The sequence below is a fragment of the Lissotriton helveticus genome, chromosome 3_1 (assembly GCF_964261635.1).
Source record: "Lissotriton helveticus chromosome 3_1, aLisHel1.1, whole genome shotgun sequence".
Classification (NCBI taxonomy): Eukaryota; Metazoa; Chordata; class Amphibia; order Caudata; family Salamandridae; genus Lissotriton; species Lissotriton helveticus.
Window position 1 is genome coordinate 1070009877 of NC_136061.1, and position 26223 is coordinate 1070036099.

The 26223-nt window shown below is 42.9% G+C and overlaps 1 protein-coding gene across 1 annotated transcript in view; it reads right to left on the reverse strand.

Moving 5' to 3' along the window:
- Positions 1-25287, reverse strand: part of CSRNP3 (cysteine and serine rich nuclear protein 3) — a 326905-nt gene extending 301618 nt beyond the window's left edge. The window contains exon 1 of the mRNA XM_078681631.1: positions 25097-25287. Coding sequence (XP_078537757.1) covers positions 25097-25103 — 7 coding nt within the window. The 5' untranslated portion in view covers positions 25104-25287. The remainder of the gene's footprint in view (positions 1-25096) is intronic.
- Between the last annotated feature and the right edge of the window lie 936 nt (positions 25288-26223).

Genomic DNA, 26223 nt, shown 5'->3' on the forward strand with positions numbered 1-26223 from the left:
CTGGGTCTCACTCACAAGACCATCCATCTCAAGACCCCCTCCATTCAATGCAGCACTGATGTCGGGCAGAGCGAAAGGACTCAGGAGCAAGAATTTGCTCTAAATACAAATACTGGCCTTGAACATGTCCTCAGTATTAAAACAGTCATTCTCTGATGCCATTCCTACTCTTTGGAACTGCCTCGTTCATTCCTTCAGAACTCAACCTGATCTTCAAACCTTCAAGAAGCAACAGAAAACCAACCTGTTCACACTTTATCTCAACTAATCAGTTACAAATCGCCTAGTTAGTGCCCTTCAATTTACACTGTACTACTGTTACTTTTCACGCCATTTCAGATTTCTCGGTGTGCAACTGTATTCCTCTGGCTATTTTCAAAGTGCACTTAACAGTTTCGTGGCACAGCTGCACTGCTAAAAATCGTAAATACATAAATAAACACACCTCGAAATCATTATGAAAAGTGTTTTGGAACCTAGACAAGGTTAAAGGAAAACAATATAGAAATGCTACAATACAATTAAGTACCAATATGGTAGTTCGTGAAGGAAATTGTTCTAGATCCTATTGGAGACTGAGTTTCGAGAAAGTCTTAACCTCAGGAAATCCACTCTTGTTCAGTGTTAAAAATCATTTGTGACTGCCTCACCTTTGATATTGAGGTTTGCGGAACTGTTGTTCTTAAGGAAGCAGTTCTGGGACATGTTAATATTATTAGTGAAGGTGATGGTCATCAAAATCGTAAACAAATCCATGCTGAGAAAAGATCAGAACACTCCTCAACTACGGTAGGCATGTGCCGAGAACTAATCCAGGCCGTCCTGGCACCGACCCATGTTGGGAGCCCCCACAACATACCTTCTTTGGGATGGCAGCGATTTGATGACGAAATTGCGTCCACAACACGCCAATGTGATAAAATAGTGCCGGAGACACGCTGGAAGCCATTTGCTACCAGCGCGTCGGGAGACTTTCAGCAAGGCTAGTTCTTATCCTGTTCTTTTTTAGGAAAACAAACAGAGGGAGAAAGGAAATAGTTTTTCCTTTCCCCGTGTGTCTGTTTGTAGTTGATTCCTGCTTCACCATCGCGGATGGGGACACGATCGTGGAGAAGGAACCCACCACTAGACCACCAGGGCTTTGGTGGGGGAGTGACCCCTTGGGCAAGGGTCGATCTCCTTCTTGGGGAATACTTTCTTTTGTATTCTGCCCCACCCCCTGAATGGCAGATGAGCCATTTGTAGGCCGATCTGCCCTCAGGGGGGTGAGGGGGCAAAACCCAACCAGATACCAGAGAAATATGCATAGAAGGCGAGCGACCCCTTGGGTACAGGTCACTGGGGGGGGGGGGATTCTTTTTGTATTCTTCCCCGGGGGGTGAAGGGGGGGGGGGGGCAGATTACCTATTTTTAAGCAGATCTGGGGGGGGACCATTCACACTATGCGGGGTTTTGTATGAGAGTGTCCCCTTGGGCAAGGGTCACTCTCCTTGGGTGCCCAATTTGTTTTTGCATTCTGCTCTCCCCCTTGAGGGCAGATTTTGTTGGTTTTTGGAGTGGATTGGGCCTCAGGGTGAGTGGTAACACTTGTGTCACCTGGGAATAAGGTTATGTATGTGGTGATGATCTGCTTCCGGTGTAAGGTTTACTTCCATCTGGTGGTGTTTTTGTGCCTTCGTCACACCTCCTTTCGGGGGAAGTATTACGGTCTTCTGATTGATATTTTGTTATCATTTTTGTGTTTTAATTTGCTTTGCTTTTTTAATTGTATAGCCAATTGTTTCCTTTGTCTTTGTGGTGAATCCAGTTTGGGGGTGCATTTTTGGCAGATCTGTAGTTTGTGGAGATGTGGTTGGTAAGCAACTCATTTTGTAATCTTTTGATCTGATATGTATCCTTGGCCAGTCTGTATCATTTTTTTGACTGCTGTACTAATGTTTGAATCTTTAGCTTTTTGTTTGAATTTGTTTCAAAGTAACATATGGATTTGTGCACGTACTATACGGTCTTGTGATGTGTGTAATTGGTTTGTTTTTTTCCTTTCCTGTGGGACTTTCTTTCCAGATTACTATATAACAGTAGTTTTACTTTCTGTTTGATAAAGCCACAGTTTTGTATTACTTATTTTCCACAGTGTTGGATATATTTGACTTCTTTGTTGTGTTCTTTTTATTAGTAAGGATTATGGCTAGGTGCAGGCTGACAGCTAAGCATGTTGGTGCTTGCTTTTCGAATATTCCTATGACCATGGTTCTGAGACAGACTCTGCATCTGATGCAGAGGACAAAGTCAAAGATTCTAGCAGTGAATTTTCTGTCCATGAGGACTCATCTGATGATGAAGCCACTATCAGTGAATAGTGCCACTTTTAGAGTAGGACACGGATATGCAGATAGTGTAGCTAGTGGAATTTGGATTGCTGTCTGGGGCTGAACGGCTTACCATTGAAGTGCTGAACTCTGGGTTGCCAACAACATGGTGCAGCCTGTGTTGCCTGCCTTTAGTGGTACCGCAGGGTGTAGCGTCAATACTGAAAACCTTTTGCCTATAATTTTTCAGTTGTTTATGGACAATGTATTTTTGTAGGAGATTGTTGGCCAGACTAATTTGTATGCTACACAGTATTTGAGGGACAACAGTGCCAGACTTCAGCCTCACTCTGGAGCTTGCCAGTAGACTCCCACAAATCTGGTTGCGGTGAGGAAGTTCTGGGGTTTAACTTAATGGGATTGATAAGGAAGCTGACGCTTTCTTCATATTGGTCTACTAGTCCGTTGAGAGCACCTGCTATATTTCCTGCAACCATGAGTTGTGATCAGCATTTGCTTCTTCTTCGGAGGTTGAATATTGTTTACAATGCTTTAGTACATTCCTAGCAACAGGGCACGTTATGTAATTAAGATGTATATGCTGTCTGACAGTAGTACTGAATACATCTATAATTTCAGGGTGTACACTGGTAGGGATTCAGTCTACTATTATTGAGCCCCCCCTCCCCCTCCCCCAGTTGTACGTCCACTTTTGGAGTCAGTGAGAGAAATGTGTGGGAACTTGGTAGAGGACTTTTCAACAAAAGGTCACCATATAGAAGTAGAAAACTTCTACAGTGGTGTGCTATTGTTCAAGGTGGACACTGTTGCATGTGGCAAAATCCACTAACTGTAAAGGTTACCCTAAAGAGCTTGCATGTAAATAAAATCTCAGAGAGGACAGTGCAGTCAATGCCTTACATAGTGTTGAACGTCTAGTTGTGAAGTTTTAGACAACAATCAGCACATGGGTGGTGTAGATAGAATAGATCAGAGGTTGAAGCCTTACAGTGCTGTTCGTAAGTAATACATATGGTAGATGAAGTTGGCAGTCCATGTGTTTCATTTGGCAAACCTTCAACGCTTTTCTTGTATTCAAGGATTTTTCTCCAGATTCAAAAATGACTTTTGTTCAGTTTCAGCAGTTTGTAATAGGCAGCCTTGTTGTAGGGGAGCAGGCAAGTTTTCCTAGAGTTGGAGTGGTGTAGGATGTGGCTAGATTGAAAGATCACCACTTTCCTCCCACAGCCAAATAAAGCTTTCCCTGTAAGAGAAGTGGAGTCTGTGTCCGAAGAGTCATGCGAAAGGAGAGTCGAACGTACTTTCCAGAGTGTCCTTCTAATCCTGGTCTCGGTGTGACCGCATCCTTTAAATTGTAATACATGCAACTTAAGTATCAGAAGGGAGGGAAGAGAGAGGAGACAGAAAGAGAGAAAGCGAGAAAGCGTGCGAGAGAGAGAGAGAGAGAGAAAGAAAGAGAAGCTAGTCATTACACACACAGAAACACCAGTTTACACATTCCACCAGTTTCCAGGTGGTGTGATTGTAGCCAGTATGTGTATTGACTTGTTTGTAAGTTGGTGTTCGGTGGTGTGATTGGTGTGTTAATCCTTTTAGCGTAGGAGAGTGATGGGCCCTTGAACGGCGCGGTTTGTAAATGTAAGTGTTGTATTCTGTTGGGCCCTCAGCTGACAGTCTGAAAGGTTTTTTGTGTCTGACGCATGAAAGGCGTGTGAATGGACAATAAAGCAGTTGGTGCCTTGACGTGGCTTTACAGCTCACAAGCTGCAAGTCAGTGGTTCTATATTCTGATGTTAAAATTATTAACCATGTACTTACCCTAGTGGCAAATCCACCCAGTATGCCTGCGATTGACTAGTGGATGGCTGTGCAATAAAGTTTTGGTGTTTTTCTTTTTTTTACTGTCAGTGCATACTCTCTCTGTAGTGAACACTTTATACCCGCACATATTTTTGTAAACTGGTCACTAAGGAAATAATTTGTGGCTTGTAAAAACGTATTCTTCCCTCACATTTATGAGTGGGAACCTTGTGGGATTACCGGGCCGGCACAAATTTACTAACACCAGGTGTTTCCCCAGATCTCCTGATAAAAATGCTACCTCACTTGTGTGAGTGGGCAAAGTGCCAGCGACAGGGAAGAGCCCAAAACCTAATGTGTGGAAAATAGGACTTTTTAGTTAAATATAAGGTTGGCAGGGAGATTCTGAGTAAGAAAAAGTTGGGGAATCAAAGCAAGCCACACCTCACTGGACTCTTCCTGGGTTTTAAGTTTTCAGAAATGTTTTGGATTGGTAGGTTTCCCTAGATGGCCACAGAGATCAAAAATGCAGTTGCCCCTTGCAAAACCAGGTTGTTTTATTATCGATAATTTTGAGGTCTTCACAATAGGTTTTGGGCCTTCCCTGTCATGGGAACTTGGCCCACCCACATAAGTGAAGTACCTTTTTTCTCAGGAGACTTGGGGGAACGCTAGGTGTTTGGAAATGTGTGGTTCCATGCAGATTCCAGAAATACGAGAGAAATGCGTGTTTAAGCAAAGTTTGAGTATTGCATGGGATTGTGTGGAAAAATATACTGGTTTGGTAGGTTTCTCTAGGTGCCAGGAGAGCTGGGGCCCAAAATCCACAGCTACCCACTTTGCAAAAAATACCCCGTTTTTCAGTGAAAAAATGCGATTGTCTACGCTGCGTTTGGCGTCCTTTCTTGTCTTAGGCACTTGACCTACCCACACAAGTGAGGTACCGTTTTTCTCAGGAGACTTGGCAGAGCGCTGGGAAATCTGTGACTGCCTACAGATTCCAAGACTTTCTCACAGAAATACAAGGAAATTATTATTATTATTAAAGGGGTTTGTAAAGCGCCTGGTGACGTGTCCCCGCGCTATGGAGAAAGAGTGTTAGGAGCAGAAAATAGAACCACTACAAAGTGAATAAAAGGGTTTTTAGCATCTTTCTAAAAGAGGCCTCATTCGCTTCTAGCCTAATGTTCGTGGGGAGGAGATTCCAGTTCTTGGCCGCCAGTAAGCGGAAGGACTTGCCTCCCATTCTGGCTTTTTTGGGGCGCGATGTTCTGAGCAAGCCCATTCCTTTGGATCTAAGGGATCTATTCGGCTCATACAGAGATGCCAGATCAGATAGATAGGAAGGAGCTTTATGATGAATAATCCTATGGCACCAGAGGAGAGCTTTAAATAAAATCCTCTTGCTAATAGGTAACCAGTGGAGGAAGGCCAAAGAGGGTCCGGAGGGGGCTCTACGGGGGAGTCTTAACACCAGGCGTGCTGCAGAATTCTGCAGGACTTGTAGCCTCCTGATGTTTTTAGCAGAAGTGCCCAGGAGCAACACGTTCCCATAATCAATACGGGATGTGATAAGTGCCTGAGTCATGGTCCGCCTGGAATTCAGTGGAAGCAAATCCAGGGTACGATTGAGCGTTTTCATTACTCCAAAGCATTTACCAACTGTTTTCTTGATATGGCTATCAAAAGATAGCTTATTGTCTACCCAGACACCTACATTTTTTGCTTCCAGGTTGGGAGTGTGTAAGGGACCCAGACAAAAAAAATGTGTTTGCTTTTAGGCAAAAATTGAGATTTGCACAGAATTCTCCGTTTAAAAAAAACCTGGTGATAGCCAACCAAGTCACCCCACCCTTGGACTCCCCCGGGTGTCTAGTTTTCAAAAATGTGCTGGTTTGGTAGGTTTCCCTAAGTGCTGCTGAACTGTGGCCCAAAATCCACAGCTACCCATATTGCAAAAAACATTGTTTTTCCAGTGGATAAATATGATGTGCCTACTTTGCTTTTGGTGTCCTTTACTGTCACAGGCACTTGACTTGCCCACACAAATGGGGCAACATTTGTCTTCGCTGCCTCTTAGACCATTTTTTAGAATTTACCACATGAATTGCTGTATAGTAGGCACACAATGAAAAAACATTGTTAAGTGGAGCTTGGTTATTGCCTCTGGGTACCTTGGGTTCTTGGAAAACCTACAAATCCTATATGTCTACCATAGTACGTAGAAGTTACAGATAAAAACAGACACAAATGGCAGCTTTTTTCAACTCAATATATTTTTTTTTAATTGTTACTTTCTTTAGGTAAACCTTGAAGGATCTACACAAATGACACCTTGCTGAATTCAGAATTTTGTCTAGTTTTCAGAAATGTACACATGTCCGGAATCCACCATGGGTTTCACACCTGTTTCCACCATAGACTGGATGGAAGTTGAAAGCACAAAAAAATAGGAAAAATGGGATATCTCCCAGCAGTATGCCCAAACTGTGGTTTTCAGAATCAAGTGTGCCTGTTCCTGAGAGCTGGGAAGGTGGACTGCAACCCGTTAGTTGATGCAATTTGCAGGAAAACAAAAAAAAAAAACTGAGCTGCACTTCTATTCCAATTTTTCTTAGAAAAACTAAAGTTACATTGTTTTTGGCTACTTTCTCAGTCCCCTCCAAGGGAAACCCCAAACCTTGGGTACCTTTAGGATCCCCAGGATGTTGAAAAAAAAGTGACACAAACTTGGCGTGAATAGCTTATGTGGCAAAAAGGTTATGGAGGCCTAAGCGTAAACTATCCCAAATAGCCCCCCCAAAAAAAGCCTTAGCACAAGGGGTGGGGGTTGGGGGGAGGGGGCAGTAAGGCCTAGTAGCGAAAGGGTTAAAGGAAATGCATAACTAATGGTGATAAATGTGATGTTCCTCTTTTTTTTGTTTTTAATGGCCGACAGATCCTCTAAACATTACCTAACAAGTGTGTTATTACTAGGTCTTTATAGTATTTTTTGTATTTAGAAGAAAAAAATAATCCAGTAAAAGGAAATTCAACCCATAATACGGACTGCATGAAGTATTTGCCATGTAATAAAATCATGAGGAAAACCGTGTTGGTTTACTTGTGTTCTGGTTCAGGAAGTACCTGGGCTTGCAGTTCAATCAATCAATCAGGATTTATAAAAAGCAGCTAATCACTCAATAGAGTATACAGGCGCTTGCAGGTCATGGAGGCTTATTCGTACAGCCAGGTCTTGAGGGCCGTTCGGAATTCTGTAAGTGTAGGTGATGGTCCTGAGGTGCGTGGCAAGGCTGTTCAGGACCTTACTGCGATGTGGGAGAAGGAGTGTCCTCCACTTCTGCTTCGGTAGACGCAGGGAGTATGGGCAAGTGAATGGGAGGTGGAGCGTAGTCTTCTCAGCAGCTGGTGGAAGTTCAGGCCGTGGTTATGTATGCAGGTCCTTCGTTGGGTAGAGCCTTTGTGTGCATGGATCAGCAGCTTAAATGGCCATCTTTTTGGTACGGGGAATCAGCGGAGTTGTCTGAGGTGGGGTGTGATGTAGGGAGGTGTGCAGCAATTCATGCATAGAGGACGTTGCAGTAGTTCAGTCAGCTGGTGATGAGGGCCTGTGTCACGGTGCGTTTCATGTGTAGGGGTAGTCGCTTGAAGATCTTGCATAGCAGGGGCAGAGTGAGGAAGCAGGCAGAGGAGAAGGCGTTGATCTGGGATTTCATGGTGAGCTTGTCGTCAATGATGCCAGTGTAGTTGGACTTGTTCTGTTGGAGCAGGGTCAAGACTGATTTGCACTGGCTAGGTCTAAATGGAGGTGGCATAGTGGGCAGAGGAACAATGGGTTTGAATGCTACCCGAGCGATTGCCAGTGGTTAGACAATTTGCAAGCATTCACCCAGTTACCTTTAGTGTGTTTGATGTTAGCAGATTCTTCTGGTCCTTGGTACATAGAGGCAGCCTCTGTGGTGCTTTTGTTATCGCAATAATCTCTGCCGCCTATGTCTTGAAAATTAGGCTCCTACCAGGGTACTGTGGATATGGCTACCTACCAGAGGCCTTGCTTGGGCGGCATTCAAAGTCTTGGGGAGTGTAGTGAATGGCACTTTACCGGTTATGCAAGAATGTAAAAAGAGCTCCAAACGGGTGACTGTGCCACCACTAAACACACTACAGATTTAGAAAAATCTTTCCTAAAGACAAATAACATAAGAAAATTCCGCCCATCATCTTTTTGTGTTGCAGTATCTACTGGTGTCAAGCAAGGACAAGTAGAACCCCCCTACCCCCATTTAAAAAAGTAAACAGTTCAACTATTTCAAATAAAGTGGTACAATTTCAATATTCAGGATTAAAGAGACAGCACATGCATCCTTATTTAAGGCTGTTATTGGTGCCTCTGCTCTGAGAAAGACACCATCCTTGACTAGCTGTATTCTTACTCAAGTATTTTTGTGCATCGCCTTTCGGTCCTCAAGGAAGGTTACTATGAATGTTAAGATATGCCATTGGTCCATCAACCTCCTACTGTCAAATTTGATGAATGTGGAAATATAATCAATGGCACAACAACACAGTGTCAGGCTTCAATGCGACTGAATGCTCAGCGGTGAAGTATAAGACTGCCTTCGAATGACCTTTCGGGTAACCTCAGTGCAGTGACTTGACAATAAAAAGCTTGTAAGTCTTAAAACAGCATTTGTACATGGCAGCTCTGAAGTGTGGTTGATCCAACTCTTACCATGGCCATTACGTGAAGAATGTAACTCTTTACAACTACTATATTTGTGCTAAACAAATTATGTCCATAGTACTTTATCATGTTCTATCAGATTAGATCTATAATTTCAACACTAACACAAACCAAGGCACTTTTGAAGCATCTCTGTACCCTGAATATTCTTCTGCATCCTGTGACTGGGTCACTAAATCACAGATGTACTATAGGTGAAAGTGCAAATGGTCAGATCTCCGCTTTTATAATATTCCTGAAAGTGCTGTGTGGCAGTGGCAGCGATGGTAGCGCACCTCAGGACTAGTGAGACTCACTCACAACATGGCACCCCCAAGCTCCTACAACGAAGGACTCAACAGACAAGGAGTGTAGCCGGAGCGAAAGACTGAGTAGTGTGTCGGAGAGGGAGAAATATGATGTTTTCTCAGAATCAGAAACGTGATCGGAAGCCACTGCATCATCGATGGAGCAGTGCACCTGGAATGAAGCCCCGAGGAGGCGAGAGGACGCAGAGGGCTTCATCAGATTGCAAAGGCAGTGCGACATCAGCACTGGGCCTCCCATACCTTCTCCACTTACCTGGGCTAGAAGACACAGGCTAGATGCTCCAATACAGTGCACTGTAGAAAGCAGCAGGCAGGAGTTGGTCGCATAAGCAGGAGTGCGCTGGGTATGGAACACAGCAGGCCCCAGGATTCAAAGGAAACTAAAGACCAGTACACGAGACACGGGCCATGCCTCTTTTGCAGCAAAGACGTCTGGAATTACCTCCCACAAGCAAGGGTGCTGGAAATAAAGGGCTATATAGAACTCACCCCTTCAAATAGTTGCTGCAAACTGAAAGAGCGTTGGTACTTACACCACAATCTCTTAATAAAGTTGTCAAAGATTTTTCCCTATTGGTTGCATGGACCTTTGTTAGCCGACATGAAGCCTTGAAAGGGAGAAGACACCTACAATACATTTCTAACTTGTGAAGCCAATGTGACACCAAAATAAGGACCATGAATCACCAAATATGGTCAACGGGATTTTATTTTGGATTATAAAATCAATCCAGAATATATGCAAACGATAAATAAGTTCAATAGGTAGAGCAGCAATACAGCAGATAAGCTGAAATATCTCAGTAGGTTGAACCTTAGAAGAATTAGATACAGAATTGTGATAGCCAAAACAATAAATAAACAAATTAAAGAAACTAGCATTCTATAAAGAAGCACACCTTCTCTCTTCTAAACATATGTCAAATATAGGATCATCTACCAAGGGTCTCTAGTCTGGGACCATAGAAGGTGTGAGCATGAATCAAACTTCAGTAATAGTCTTGGAAAAAGAAAGAGAAGCGTTTAGAGAAAAAAGTTTCACACTTGAAAGAATGAGGTAAGCAAAGCGGTCTGCACTCTTGACGTCTGAAGGGAATGTTTCTTCTCTAACTGTGAGAACACCAATTTAAATTAACAGCAGATTCAGAAAAGTCCTTATCTACTTTCAAACCACTAGGAACAAACCAAATCATTACTCTAGTACATCTGCAACATCCCTTCCGTTTAACATCACATTGAAACTTGGACTGAAATTCTCAATCTTGAACATCTCTCCATCCTAGTCCATCATAAATAGAAGGACTCTTTTGACCATTAATTCTCCATGTTCACTGCCATGTTCTTCCGTCCAGGTCTCACTATCAACAGATATCAAACAATAAGCCTTTCTGTAACTAACGAGAATCATGATAGTACACCTGAAAAATAAAGAGAGAATATGCATTTCAATGGAGGCCTTTAGTCAGGCTTATTTAGTTCATGTGAACTCAAAAGCATGATTATACATACATGTGTATCTTGAAGAATAAGTGTAAAACGTGAATAAAAGAGCACATGACTACATGTTTCAACTGAACATTAATGTACACGTGTATAAATCTCCAATTCCTACAGTGATTACATTTCATTAATATGTTTAAATGTTTTATAGACTCGAATGAGGTTAAGGCACACAATGAATAGAATATCAGTTATGAGTAAATAATTACATATATGTGATATATAAGGGTAGAGCCTAAACTGCACTGCTCGAATACAGATTTCCCTACATTTTTAGTGGTGGAATGGGGAACCTACTATGGAGAGGCTTGGGCAGCTACGTTCTTGCATAAGGTCACAGAGTTGAATCAATTATTGGCATTACCATTCACACACAAGCAACAGGGACTTGACTGGGATTTCACTAATTACCATAAACGTATTTCAGAATACTGGGCGCCATTTGTGCTCACATCATAAGATGGCAGACAGGGCAGTCAGAGAACAACAAAAAAAACCTACGCTGTGAAAGGGCAATTTCGATCCTAGTGACACTCGGTTCCACCCAACAGTTGAAATAAGCTGCCAGGAGACACTATTCTCAAAAGCAGTCACACATATGTGTCTCAATATTGTTAAGAGAAAGAGCACTAAACTGGCACCCATGACATCATTGCAAAAGCGGGATCCTGAAGAACACGTAGGAGCAACAATTGAGCATGAGAAAACAAATGACTGGAGTGAACTTCCAAGACAATTTTGGTAGTGTCTAAAAAGGCTATTCAAGACTCAAGAATTGGGCTTGGGACCAGGACTGATGCTTTTGCCTTGGAGGTTGGACTGCTACAGGCAGACTAGACAAAGCTATCGGAGCGAATTACAACCTCAGAACAAGACAAGACATGGAAACAGTGAAACCTGAAATCGGCTATACCCAAAAAGGGATATTGGACATGTGTGAGAAGGTCAGATTCCTGGAGATCTGAGTGGAAGACGTGGAGGAAATATCAGGATGTTTAATATCTCTGTTGAAGCACTTCTGGAGAGAAGAGAAGGAAAAGACAAGGCGACATTCTTCAAAAACGTGCTCTCTGTTGTTGTGGTCCCGCAGGGCCATTAAAAAAAAATTCAATTGAGAGAACACAAATGGCATTGGTATGCAGTTTCTCATAATCACACCTCCATGTAGCTGATGTTGTATAGAATCTGGAAATGGATAAAGGTCAGAAACCAGGATTTGGTATACTGTAGTTCCATAGCTAGTAGCACAACCATTTTTATACATACTATATATAAAATGACCCTGAGCATTCATGGTACATCATCTCCCATTAAGCAGAATAAAACGTATACTATATAAAAGGAAAGGGGGTCCCCATACATTACTTAGAGGATACTCACATATCACAAGTAGCAACAGGAAACTTAACATAATGGAGAGGGAAGGTTTATGCTACAGGGTATTTATTCTATGCATGTGAAGCATGTATATGGGCGACAGCGAACATACCGTTACATGACAGGAGAGTAGTGGTGGATGCAAAGGGTCAGTATGTGCTCGTCAAGGGACTGCTTGATGGAGACCAAAGAAGTACAATTTGCGTATATGCTCCAAATGTGAAACCATCAAATGGCTGCAACATGTTGCACTCAAACATGCAGACATATTGTACTCTGGGGGTGGTGTTACCAGTGTCCTGGGCATCAACGAAGACAAAATCCAAAATCCACAGAGTTCTTGTTTTATTCCCAGGTCCAAACCCTTCATTCACAAATAAATAGATTTTTTAAACTGGTACTGAACATATGCAGTTAAAATATACATCCCAAAACTTCTGAAAGACCATATCTGACCACAACTCATTCATGACATTCACGTGAAGTAAGCCTACAGCGAGTATACTGTCCTGGAGATTACAAGCTGCCACCCAACACGCAGTGGTCAGAGGAGTAATAAGTGAAGTCATTGATAATTATTTTAAAGAAAAAGTAAACTCCATGGATAACCAAAAACTATATGAAAGCCCGCATTGACAGGGGAGTTATAAAAAAAGGCTAGCAGTATTGTGACAGACTTACAGAATAATTGGAAACATTAGCAATTAATGAGCAGAAACCTGAAATCCTAAACATAGATGTCAACTTTCAGTCACAATTACCAAGAGCAGAATAAGTCTTGGGCAGCCGCGGTGGAATGACTGGCGTTTTTACTGTAATCCTACACTTACAGAATGCATTCGTAGAGGTACAAATCTGGCACCCTTCTGGCTCCTCTGATCAGAAATGAGCAATGTAAGTCAGTGCTGAATTCAATAAGAAATAACGGGGGGAACAGTAGTTCACACTCAAATCAAAATTAATGAGGACTTTGAGGCTTATTATAAGAAATGAGATGCAAGGCATGCAATACCAGATTAGAAGATTACTTAGCGACGCCCTTAAGCAGCCCATATCTAAAGAGGAAGTTCTAAATCCATACATACAATGAGCAATTATACAGCCATTGGGTAAGCGGCCTACCCATAGATTTCTGTGAGATATACTCTGCCCGCCTAAGTGACCATCTAGTTGAATTGTTCAATAACAGCGTTAACAAGGGAAGTCTCCTGAAGATTTAACAAGGTGTTATTGTGGTCCTCCCCAAACTGAGAAAGGATCCATTAGACAAGGCATTGTACACACACCTGGCATTGCTCAATGCAGACTGCCGAATACTAAGCAGAACCGTGGCTACTAGACTCCTCCCCATACTCCCAGCTATGACAGTCTAAGACCAGAGTGGCTTCATACTCAAAAAGTCACCAAATTGGAGATAGCCATTTCATGCCTTAAGGGAAGCTCCTGAAGAACTACAAAAGGGCATCGGTGACCGTATTAGATGTTGAAAAGGCCTTTGATTGCCTGGGATGGTCTTATCTACATGCTGTACTTAACCAAAGAGTACAGATTACGAGCTCTATTCGGACCCCATGGCCAGAGAACAGAATGATCCAATGATTTCCAGGAATGGAGAGAATAAAGGGGCATGGTGTCCATTGACACCCCTGCTTTTTGTCCTGGCCATTGAGCCTTATGCTGCGCACGTTGGAAGATATGGGCAGACCAAACCCACTGAAAGTAGCTATTCAAAGCATATGATTCTCTTAATGCAGATGACATTTTGCTGTATGTAAGGGAACCTGTAGCTTAAATCTGAGATTGAACAGATGTCAAACACATTCCAGAAGATGCTGGGATTAATATATTGTGGAAAATCAATTTTATTTACATTACACAACCAAATAAGACATAGCCGCCATTTGTCTCCACACCCCAAAGTTGGCCCTAACCACAACTAAATATTTGGGTGTATAAATATCTCACACGACAAAGACTTAATAGAGGGCAATATTTCAAAGACCATACAAGATCTCTGGGGGGGGGGGGTGTATAATATTTTGGAAGGAGCTCCTCTTGTCAAGGATGGGTAGGATAGCTCGCTCCAAAATGAATACTTAACCTTGCTTATTTTGCTTTTTTAACACCATTCATGCAGCGATATCCAGAACTATATTTACAGAATGGACTCATCTGCTCTCATGACTGATATGAACAGATGGAAGATGCAGTGTTGCTCTGAATACAATTTGCTTCCCCATGTAGAGGGAAGGCTTAGGAGCACCTTATTATGAATACTACTGTATTGCAGCCTAATTGCAGTATAAAGCAAAATGGGTGCAAGGCATGTACACAAAATTATCGAGACAGCTGTTGCTCCGGACACTCTGGAGTGTCAGGTTCAGGAGGAGACCAAATTCCAAAGCTGTATCACAGTTAGAGACAGTCATGATGCAATGTTGGCAACAATATACCAGTCTAAGGGGCAGGGACCTTGCTATGCTGTAGAAACCCTAATCAGGTGCCTGAAGCTCTGGTCAATGACCAAGCTGCCGAGGGCTACAGAACTAAAGGAGGTTCATTTCTATGGGAGTCCCTATTCATGTGTTACATAAGGTGATGTTTATTCTGAAGAAATAATGGGGGATTTTCAGGGACATACATGAGTGATTTGGAATGCCAAAATGACTATTTCTCGCTTGTATGAGGCTGCCCGTGTGGTCAAGAGTATTTGGGGAAACACCAACCTGCAACCACCCACAGACAAACTATTACACAACATACTCATTTCAGGTACGGGTAAGAAGACTGTACACTTATGAAACTATCAAATAACCAAATCTTTGGGACCAGCACTTTCTGGCCTACACACAGGGTGGGTGGAAGAATTAAATAAAGAGCTACACAAGGAATGAGGACTGTAAGCAAACAGGCATTTTGCAGGTTTCCTCCTCACACTTTTTTTCTCCAATGATGATGGTTTTGATTCTGAAAGTGCACTGGAGTGTGCTAATAATGCCCCAGTGCCAGAGATCTCGCCCTAAAATATGATGCATGTGAATTGGTAACCCCAATTGGCAATGACTTTACTCCACCCTTATAAATCCCTCGTATATGGTACCAGTGGTACCCAAGGCATGAGAGTTAGAGAGGTCACCAGGGCCTGAAGCATTGCTACTGCCACCCTGAGTGACCAACTAAAAGGATGATAGACGTCCTCCCATTGCAGGCTGCAGGAACAGTGCAAACTGCTCAAACGCAACATAGCCCTTACTACGAGTGGCAAGATCACAGAACTATTTTTAATATTTGCCAGTCATCCTGAAGGAAGCATCATGAGCCCAGGAGGCATGGTGCATTATATTAAAGGTGTGGATAAATAAGTGCAAGAATATATGTCTGTATAGCAGACTCCTTTCATTAGGGGCTACTAGAAGTGTTCAGGGGATCATGGGATAACATGAGCTGGCAGCCTGGGCATTCCCAGGTTGCCAACTCCATTATGGTCCCACTTAAAAGTGTCATGTTTGACTCATCAAACCAAACTTTTTCCAAAAGTCAGATTTAATGTGGCATGAACCCAGGTGGCTAAGGTTACCTACCTGGTTGCACCAGCTTTTTCTGTACCCTGGCTAACAGCCTGCAGCTGCTGTTGCCAAGACAGGGGTCTGACCCCCTTCCAGGAGGCGTGAACACTCTCATTAGTCAGAGACAAAGGCCTGCCTGGGCAGGAGGTGTCACCACCCTCCCCGACAGTGTGGCTAGTGAAGTGGTACATCAAGACGGTGAGCTTCAAAGCTCCCACTGTCTCTTCTGTGCAACCAGGCTTCCGACTAGAGGGGGAAAAAGCAAACCCCGCACTCCAGGCACATTTGCAACCCAGGCAGGTGGTAAAATTAGATAGCCAGGAGGTATAAACCCCCAGAAGGTTAGCCACACCCTTAAGGTGAGCTATTGGTCTGTACAACCGAAGAAGGGCTTTGCCATTTTAAAAAGTGTCAGAATAGAGACTTCTGGATAGAAAAGGGGCCACACTCCCCAGGAAGTGGTCACCTCAGGGGCGGATTAGCCGGGGAGGCTAGTAGCCCGTTGGCTACTAGCTCCCACACCCCTAACTCTAGGACTTAATGGCTGCCTTGGAACCAGAACCTCAAATCTGATTGCCTTGCAACCAAAGGACAAAGAAGAGGCCCGAGTCTGCAACTTAAGGACCTACACAAAGAAAAGGCACCAAAGACTGCACATGTGGCAACCACCTTGCAACTGCATGACTGCGACTCTTTCTGGACCAGAAACGAGTTCCAAATGAAAGAGGAGCTCATCTGCAAGCCAAAGGCAACTCCAGAATTCCTTTATATTAGAGGTCCTAGTTACCTGCCAGCAAGAACAGCACCTGGATTCAAAGAATCACTGATCATCAGGCCTAGCGAGGGAAACACACAAAAGTAAATGCACTAGTGCACTGCAGGAAAGATAGTCCTGACCCACAGCAACTTTTATGTGATGTTTTCTCCTGGACTCCAGGACATCAAAGTGACCGAAGGCTGAGCTTGCTGGTGCCAAGATTTGCTGGTGGCCAGTTGAGCTACCAGTACCTTTGTTTGGTGATGTGCCTCAGGGAACCCTGAAGAATCTTCAACCTGACGCCTCTGTGGCCCCGTTGTCAAGATTTTGCACCCCCTTCCTCACCAGCAACATCTAAGCGATAAAACCAGCACCCATCGCTCCTGCTTCCACATTAGGGGGAGCCAGAGCAACTATGCACTGGGGCCCTACATGCAAGGTAAAAACCAACTGACTGTCCGGGCCTGGTCCTGGAACCCCGCCTCACCTTCACTCTCAGTGGAATCTACTGAACTCTACCTGCAAGTGACCGATTGTAACTAGTACTTTTCGCCATTGACCGCAACGTTAAAGTTTTGCAGGAGTGAATTGCACAGATGTATTGTTCTTTTAAAAATCCATAACTCTGGTCATATTCAACCGATTGTGTTCATTTGGAGTCTAAATTTATATAAAAATTGAATTTATTTTTATAAATTGAGGTCTGATTTCTTTAGAGTCTTGCCAATTACGTATAGTCCACATTGGTACTCTCAAATGCTTAACACATGTTACTCTAGTAAAGCCTGACTGCTCTGTGCCACACTACAAGAACTGAGCTAGTGATTTATTAGTGTGAATCCAAGGACCTATTTGGGATAAGATGAGATTATTACATAGTGGTGCCTAACCAGCCTCACTGCATAATAACCCACTTTCCTACTGGGAGCAGTGCTACCGAGTACATTACCAAGGTATCTAGGAATAGAAGGTTCAAACTGATTCAGTTCACGTTTTACATAGATTACACCTCACACCATTAAGAGTGAAAAGAATATTTGGCACGAGTGAGGGGACAAGCCACAGATATCGTAAAATGCGATATAATCACATGTGGTAGAACTACCCGAGAAGACAGATATATTGGATTAATCAAGTAAATAAGGATTTAAAAATCTCTACAGATACCACCCAGGAAACTGCACGTTGGGGCCTTCCCAAATGTTGTGGGGTAGGAGATGGTTAGGGGTTTTGGAAATGAAGTGCAGGAGTGAAATAGTTGGCTTGATGTTTGTACTTACCAAACAATGTGGCTATGTAATAAAAAGCAGCTGGAGCGCTGTTAGACCCGACATCATTGGCGTGAGTCTCCCTTCCATTTTTGACAGATTGCCTCCTCTGTTTTGATATGTTTTTGCTGGATTTATGCTTTGGGCACTGTGCCACTGCTAATCAGTGCCACAATGCAAGTGCCCCCTATGTTAAATTGATGTACTGATTGGTTATCCCATAATTAGGTTATTTGATTTACTGTCAGCCCCATGTACAGTGTACCATGTGTGCCCAGGGATTGTAGATCAAATGCTGCTGGTGGGCTTGCAGCACTGATTGTGCCACCCACAGTAGCAGCCTGTAAAGTGTGTCTCAGGCCTGCCATTGCAAGGCCTGTGTGCAGTCTAGCACTGCCATGTTGACTTGGCCAAGTGCACCCACTTGCCAGTCCCTAAACCTTCCCTTTGCTTCATATTAGACACCCCAATGGTAGGCCCAAGGGCAGTGTGCATTGTAAGTATAAGGTAGGACATGCTCTGATGTGTGTAGCATGTTCTAATAGTGAATTACAGCCATTTTCGTTTTTCACTATTGCAAGGCTACCTGTTTTCCATAGGCTAGAATGGGAAGTTAGATTATTACATTCTTATAATCCTAACTGACTCAGGGAACATGGTAGAAATTCGAATTTAGTATACCTTAACTCAGAATAATAAAATACATCTTTTAGTAAAGTTTATTTTAATATTCTGTGTTTGCAAATACCACTTTTAGAAAGTAGGTACTTGCTTGCCTAACCATTTGAGCCTGCCTCTGCTGACTTGTGTATTCCTTGTCTGGGTTTGTGTGTGACAGGGATGGGGAAATTCCAGGAGACAGTCTGGGACAGCCCAGTGGTGAATAGGGAGATTTACATCCAGATGGGAGGGGGGAGTGCACCTGGTACCTGAATAGGGCTGGGCCTTCCGTCTGCAATGCTGGCTCAACCCCCTGTGGCTTGTCTGATGTCTCTGCCCTGCACAGTGAAAGGAGAAGAGGAATCCTGTCAACAGAGTGCTCCAGAGCTGTATCTTCCCTCCCCTGTGCTGGCTCCACCTCCTGTGGGGCGGCTGATGTCTCTGCCCTGCACAGTGAAAGGAAGAGAAGAGTCATGTCAACAAAGTGCTCAGGGACTGGTTTGAACTAGGCAGAGGCCTCTCTGCCCTCAGAGAACAAAGGATTTTGGGGTATAAATATTGGGACCCAGTCCCACAGACTTTAGATCACTTCTGGAACAAGAAACCTTTCTGCCAAGGAGAAGAACCAAGGAAGCTGCAGGAGTTTGGACTGCCCCTCTGCCAGTGTGCTGTTTGCTGGGTTGGCCTGCAGTGGTTGTTTCATTGCCAAGGGAAAGGAGAAGGAACTTGGTAAAGACTTCCATCTACATAATATTCTCCAAGGGATTGAACTGTGCTTGCCTCCTGCTAAAGTCTCAGGGCCAAAAGACTTCACCTCCAGCTCCCTCCTGAATTTCCTTGCTAGGAATTCTGACTCCAGCCACTTGTGTGCCGCTGGGAGCTGGAAGCGCGACGCATCGGGAAGAAGCATGTCGCCGCAGCAGCTGAAATCATCGCAACGCCGGAGAAGCGAGCCTTCGCCGCATCTCCCGGGAAGCGTGTGTTCATCGAAGCTGCCTGCTGTCGCATCACCAGAGAAGCGTGACGCCATCGAGAGAGTCGCCATCGCATCGCCGGAGAAGCGCGTCGCAGGGCCTGTCGCGGCTCCAAAGTACAGAGTCTTCGCAAGGCTGCTAGGGCGTTATCGCATCGCCGCATCAAGGACACCATCTTCTCGCATTGCAACTGGATCATCGCATCGTCATCGCATCAAGGCGCCATCTTTCGCACCGCAACGGGCCCGCAGGCCAAGAATCTACGCATCACCTCCGCACCGATAAGGCTCACGACGAGTCCCCTACTCTGCGCAAGCATTGAGGAAGGACGCAACCGTTCCCCCGGGTCACGGAACCGACGCATCTCCCCTTCTGAGAGTCCTTTAGTTTACTTTGCGTTACGCATCCAGGTACTTTGTTGAGAACTTTGTTGCATCTACCATCAACTTGAACTAAGAGACTTTAATCATCTTTTAAGTAATCTTATGTGTAGTATTGTGGATTTTTTAAGTAATCTTATGTGTAGTATTGTGGATTTTTGTTGTTTGTGGTCTTGTGTTTAAGTCTATATAAAGCATACTTACTTTTATAAAACCTGTGTTGTGTCCATCTGTAGTGTTATCACTGTATTACTGTGTATATTCACAAATGCTTAACACACTGCCTCTGAGATAAGCCTGTTTGCTCGTGCCAAGCTACCAAGGGGGTGAGCAGGGGTTATTAAGGAGTGTAATCCCCTTATCCTGACTTGGAAGTAAGGGTCCCTATTTGGACAAAGGTGAATACCATTGCCAACTAGAGACCCCCAGATCTAGCAAGCGCCTTCGGTTAAAGCATGGAAAGCAGACTTGTTTAATAGGACAACTTCAGAAACTGCGACCATGCTCGTCATTGCTGTAAGGGCGGCTAAGAGAGACAGATTGGAGGCTACTCTTTGACTAGGGGGCGTAAATGAGAGACTCCCTGCCTCCCCCTGTGGAACAGGTCCTGACATTTGAAATATGATATAATATTGTCAAAGTAAATAAGATGAGAAAGTACCACAAGATTAGTAGCAGTCCAGGAGACACGGAGGGCGTTCCAGTGACAGAATCTGTACCATCTTAGTGAAGCTTGAGACAGGGCACATAACTAATGCTTGCAGTGTAGAGCAATATTGTAGACGTGTATTATGTTTGTGAACAATGATTTGACTAGAGAAGCGCTAATTGCCTGGGAGCTGTCCCTCGAAAACCAAGTTAAAAAATAACTCCTTTATTGACAGCTATCCTTTTAAATTTTTAATTTATAATTGGGGTGCATAAATGGCTTTCACGTTTTTTTTCTTTTTTAATCAAGATTTAAAAAAATAGTGCATAATTTATGTTTGCAGTAAGGTGTTTGTATTTCCCTTGTTCTCAATTGCAGACTTCTAGTTGTAAATTGTTCAATATTTTGTGACGCCTTTTTCCTTTGTTGCTGTATAAAAATCACTTATTTCATTTGAAATTGTTGGTACGTTTTTGTTTTTAGTAGCAGTGGATTCTGTTGCATTTTTTAAACGGTATTAAGAACCAAAACATTGATTCAATTAAAATGGGTTGGACTATTTTGTGACACACATGGTTAGACTTCTACTATTAGAAAGCAATGCAAAAATTGAAGATTTAGGACTGCTGGTTATTCACTGCAGAGGAAAATCAGCCTTTCTGTACACTGTTGTGAGGTCAGAACAGTGAACAACTATTTTGAACGTTTAAACGCTTAAAAAATATGTATTCAAGATAAAAAAAAACAAAAAACAAAGGCAACGAAGTGAGCAGAAGATATGATTTTCATTTATGATTTCATTAGCCGACAAAGAAATATTCACAAAACAGAGTGGTAGGTTATTACTTAACTAGACTGTTATAAACATTTATAACCAAAAAAATACAACAATGAATGCATTTCTTTCTACGGTATCACAATGAGCAGTGGTGCATAAAAAGCTTCTTGGAGAAGAGATTTGTCCACAACTCTGGGTACAATGGGAAAGCAGATTTGAAAAATACTGGAGTAGTAACAAACAACTGTTGGAAAATCCTGAATACGAGTTAGTTAAAACACAAAAGTGTGGCTATGGGAATTAAAGTAGAGCAGTGTACATAAGGATCAAAACAGACCCGAGATGCACTCGTTTGACATCGCTGTAAAACAGTGCATAATTAAAAAGAATTAGGGGAGCCAGTCAATCATTGTGACGGCATCCCACTTAAAAATATCACGTTAGGAGCCATTGGCGAACAGAGAATGACAACCACCATTTACGAACTTGAAGCACAGCCACAATAAAACAAAAACATGTTAAAAGAAATGACAAAACACAAATCAATCCAACAACTCCAAACTGAACGTGCACGGACACCAGAGCAAGTGTAATTTGCACAAACGTATCTCAGGATTTCTGAATACTATGTTTCAAAGGATAGCCTACACTTTTTCTAAGAACACAACTGAATAGTGACACAGGACAAAATAGTAATGCAGCATCATCATCTGATGAGAATTCAGATTGCATGTACTGTGCTCATTAGTGTCTCCCGGATTATATTTTAAATATGCATGGGCATGCACCACCACCGTCTGCCATCCCGTACATATGGAGTGGAAACCACAGTCTCCAATCAACCATTTATATGTCGTCAAATGGGACATGTATCCAAGCCACATACAAGATAAAAGGTGCCCTGGAAAAAAGTCACAAGTAAAGAAAACCTGCTGTGCAACCGCTCTCACAGGTGGAAACAAAGAAAGGTTAGAAAACCAATGCAACCTCTTACAGTGTATAGAGGCAGATGCTGCATTGGGGTTTAGGACTGGATTAGCTGAGCAGAGATGCAGGGAAATATAAAACAGGAACGGAAAAGCATAGAGTGCCTAGCTTCGCACTTCAGTGTGATTTCAATAAATATACTCACTTCCCATCTTCTACCACTAACACTGGTTTACTGCTACCGTACATCATCTATATCCTATATACTGCTTGACGTAATCCCTTCCTGACAGAACTCCTGTTTGAGATGCTCAATTCACATACACTAACACCTGATAGAGTAACCGTTTATTTTACAAATTTCCATTTGAATAAAAGGGCAAATGCGTGATTAACAGGGTATAGACGTGACGAGCTTAATTGCACTTCCTTTAATAAATTTTACCTAGAATATTTTCTAAAATTGTTTTCACAATGTACCTTTGGAGAACTACTTCTATATGAACCTTTGCAAATGCTGGAATAGAGCACACTTGTAAAATCAGATGCAAAGTGTGACCTATTATTTAATGTCTGAGGCACGCAAAGTGAACACAAGGAGGCGGTGAAGATAGTAATAATTTGTAGCACACAAAAGAGGCCACGTGCAGCTCAGCGGTTTGAACCTTCTGATTACAATGTCCTTTAAACATGCAATTATTAGGCATACACTGTTAATAGGATGCAACAAGATAACGGGTAACAAATGTGATACTGTATGCAGCACCGATTTTTTTGCATCTAGAATTTTTTTATCCGAGACTTCAAGAATTAACGTTTTCTGGGATAATATAAAGCAATATCGATTAACATTGAACAATATGTTGCACTGTATTTTCTATTTTCATAATATGTCTGCATATAACACACACACTGTTCAATGCAAGATAACTATGTAGCAAACTAGCAGTTAGGATGACAATTTGCAGTAAACCATTTGTGGTCGTTCTTAAAGCCAAGTAGTTTTGATGTCCAGATTATGCGAATATAGTACAAAAATAAATTACGTTCTATGTACAGTTAATATGGTATTACCTCTCCGGAAAGCTTCCAATTAACTAAACACAGCACTGTCATTTCATTTTTGAGCAGTCTCCCTGGGCTACACACAATGAGTAAATGCCCTGTAGCAAGCAGTGTGAGAAAGGGGCACGGACATTCTGCAGCATTGAATTTTCATATTTGCTCAAATATATTGGCTGGGACGTGAAACGAGGACTCTATTTGGCAGGTAACAGTCAGTTCATTAAAAATAGAGCAGGCTCCGGCATCTGGAAGATCACAATGGTGACAGTGCTCGCTGTAGGTGTGTTGGCTAAAGGCCATCATTGCATTTAAAACAGAAAAGAAAGCCAGTCACGCAGCTGTGTTTCTCATTACAATCGAAGTTGAGGTCCAAAGACAGTTGTGGACGCCTACGGTGACCATTAGGCAAAACACAAAAAGGAAAGCACACTCAAAATGTAGCAGAATCAACCCTATAATCGAGACAAAGGGATCAACTCGAGAACAAAGAAACGTGCTTTAAAATATATATGCTAAGTACAGTTGCTAATACGTGCACTTTTGCTATGTAATGTAAATAATTAACGAACAATACCTAGGAATGTCACAGTAAACAGTGTGCTGACTCATTGTAAATGCTAATGTGTCGTTATTCATGAGCAGGCTTTCTCAGGAAACCAATGCAAAAACTGTCGTAAATCCAATCTGGGGTTCCAATACTTTGAATAAAACTGCCGGCAAGGACATTGTAAACCGGAAAGACAATGAAACGTCAAAGGATGAATATATGAAATTAATTTTCAAACCACAATGTGAATACTATGGTTTGAAATAATCTTACATTACATAAGTACGTCACAAAGAGAAGAGATGTGCAACACCCGGGATGCATTTACCATAACCGAAATAAAAAGATTGGGTGTCGCATTAGACAAAAGAAATAATGTTTTTTTAAAGGGATACATATTTGGCTTTAATATCGATCATAAGGTAGGTAACTGTTAACCGACAGGCAGCAGGAAAGGAAACCGAAATACACACCCAGGCCAATAAAACAGCTGTGCAACGCATTTCACACCAGGTAAACGTTTTAGGTTATATTTTAACTTTGATATGAACAAGAAGAGACACATTCACTTATACATAGCTATATATAAAAGCAGCAAAGTGTTGTTATGGAAATACAAACTGTTACTCAAAATTAGCTGTGTAATGCATTTGACGTCACGCATATTGTAAATGTTTTAACATCTGTGCGTTACAAAAGCATTAAAAAATGAGCCACGAGTTCAACCAGCAGGGATAATATTCGTTTAAAAAAGGATAATTGAGGACATTGTTGTTTTAAACAGCTTTCATTGGAGAATAGCAGGAGACACGAGAAAAACGACTGCACAATACATAGGATGGGAAATGCCAGTTAAGAACCTGTGCCATCTCTTTGTCAAGACACTGCAAACCCTGATTCAGGGAGGATTTAAAAACATGCAGTAGCGGTAGAAAGCGAATCCGGGATTACTTTAAAATTAGTGTTTTCGGTTTCTTATTGTAGTACACAGTCATTATAACAACAGAAACACTCCAGTCACGCCATGTCCCCATCTTTCAAAAGCCCTATGGATTTTACAGCCGCTGTGAGACTCAAACCCATCGCACGACACTGGGACAGGGAACCTGGGCACTGATAAAAATCATGCAAAATCAAGTTAAACAGATGAAGGTGGCTACTAAGAAATGGCAGCCTGCATGTCTTGCAGATGGGCAATGAAGGGCTGTGGCGGGTAAAGTGCATGGCATGCACTGCAGCATTTACGAATCACGTCGGCTACCTTGGCGCTTAAAGGCTGCTGCAGCCGAGGCGTGTAGCTGGCACCGGCTGCTGAGAGAGATAGCACCAGGCGCGTCTTTGGCTCAGCTCATAGGTTTGCGCGTCTGCTTTGTTGCAGCCGCCTGGTAGCTCGTGCCACGGCGATGCCAGTGAAACATCACGAACAGCAGACTGCAGGCGGGGCACTGTCTCCCAGCATCACGTACCTTGCATAGAGGACACCTCCTCAGCCAGCCTGCAGCATCCCTATCGCAGGTGCAGCCTGGGTGCCGAGTGGGTAGTCGAAGTCCTCCGCGGCGCTGTGACAGCACAGCAGCCTCCCACCACCGGCGACCTCTCCACTTGCCACCGGCTTCCCCTGCGCCGCTGCACCGCTGAGCAGTCCCTCTTCTGTTTCGTCAGTCATTTACCTCCCTCCTGATTTGGAGGTGGCGCAGCGCACTGAATTGAGATGTCATCGGCACCCCCGGGGCACTAGTAAGAGCCGGGGCCGTATTAGAGCGTTGGTGGTCCAGATAGAGACACTATGTAAAGATAGGGTGAACGCTAGTCTCAGTGACCCATATGGCTCGCCAGCGCCCTCGTCTCTCCATCTAATGTACGGCTTCGTTCTCGATTTCTAGAAAGCCATAGATTGAGTGTAAGTATGGCATTCTTAGCCACGCCCTCTGATACTTTATCAAGGTAGGACGCCTCTTGCTTGCGGGAATTTTAAATAGGTGTTTTTATGATGCTCCACGTTATTTCTAACTTCTTTTGTATTTAAGTACCTTGCCTCACATTTTGACCGCATTTGGAGAGTGTCAATTCTTGCTCTCGTTTTCACTCTCTGTACACGTAGAGAAAAGCCTCGCTTATAATGGAAAATTTGCTAACATTCGTGCCAAGAATTTTCAATCGCGCAAATAAGGACTCTCACACAACTCTGAATATAGTATAAAAGGTCACCTTTATTACAGGACAGCCAGAGACAGACCCGCAACATAACTTTTCCAACCAAACTTTATCTTTATTTCTTTTCCAAACCTTTTTCCATATAAACCATAATGTTTTCCAATTCTTTCTTTTTCCAATAACCATAACTTGTTTTAATACCATCCTTGTGTTTTCCTTCTTCTTTCCATCTCTTCCCCACCTACCCTCCCAAGCCCTCCCCCTTAGAGAAAGGATGAATCCGCTCTAGATTATCCAATCCCCATCACACACGCCAACAAAGACAACAAAAAAGTCTGCCTGAGTGGTCCTGAGGTGACATTCTGACATTTCAACATGTATCAAGAGGTATACATGCTTGCATAGTCTTTTTTTTTTTTTTTTTTTTTTTTTTTTTACA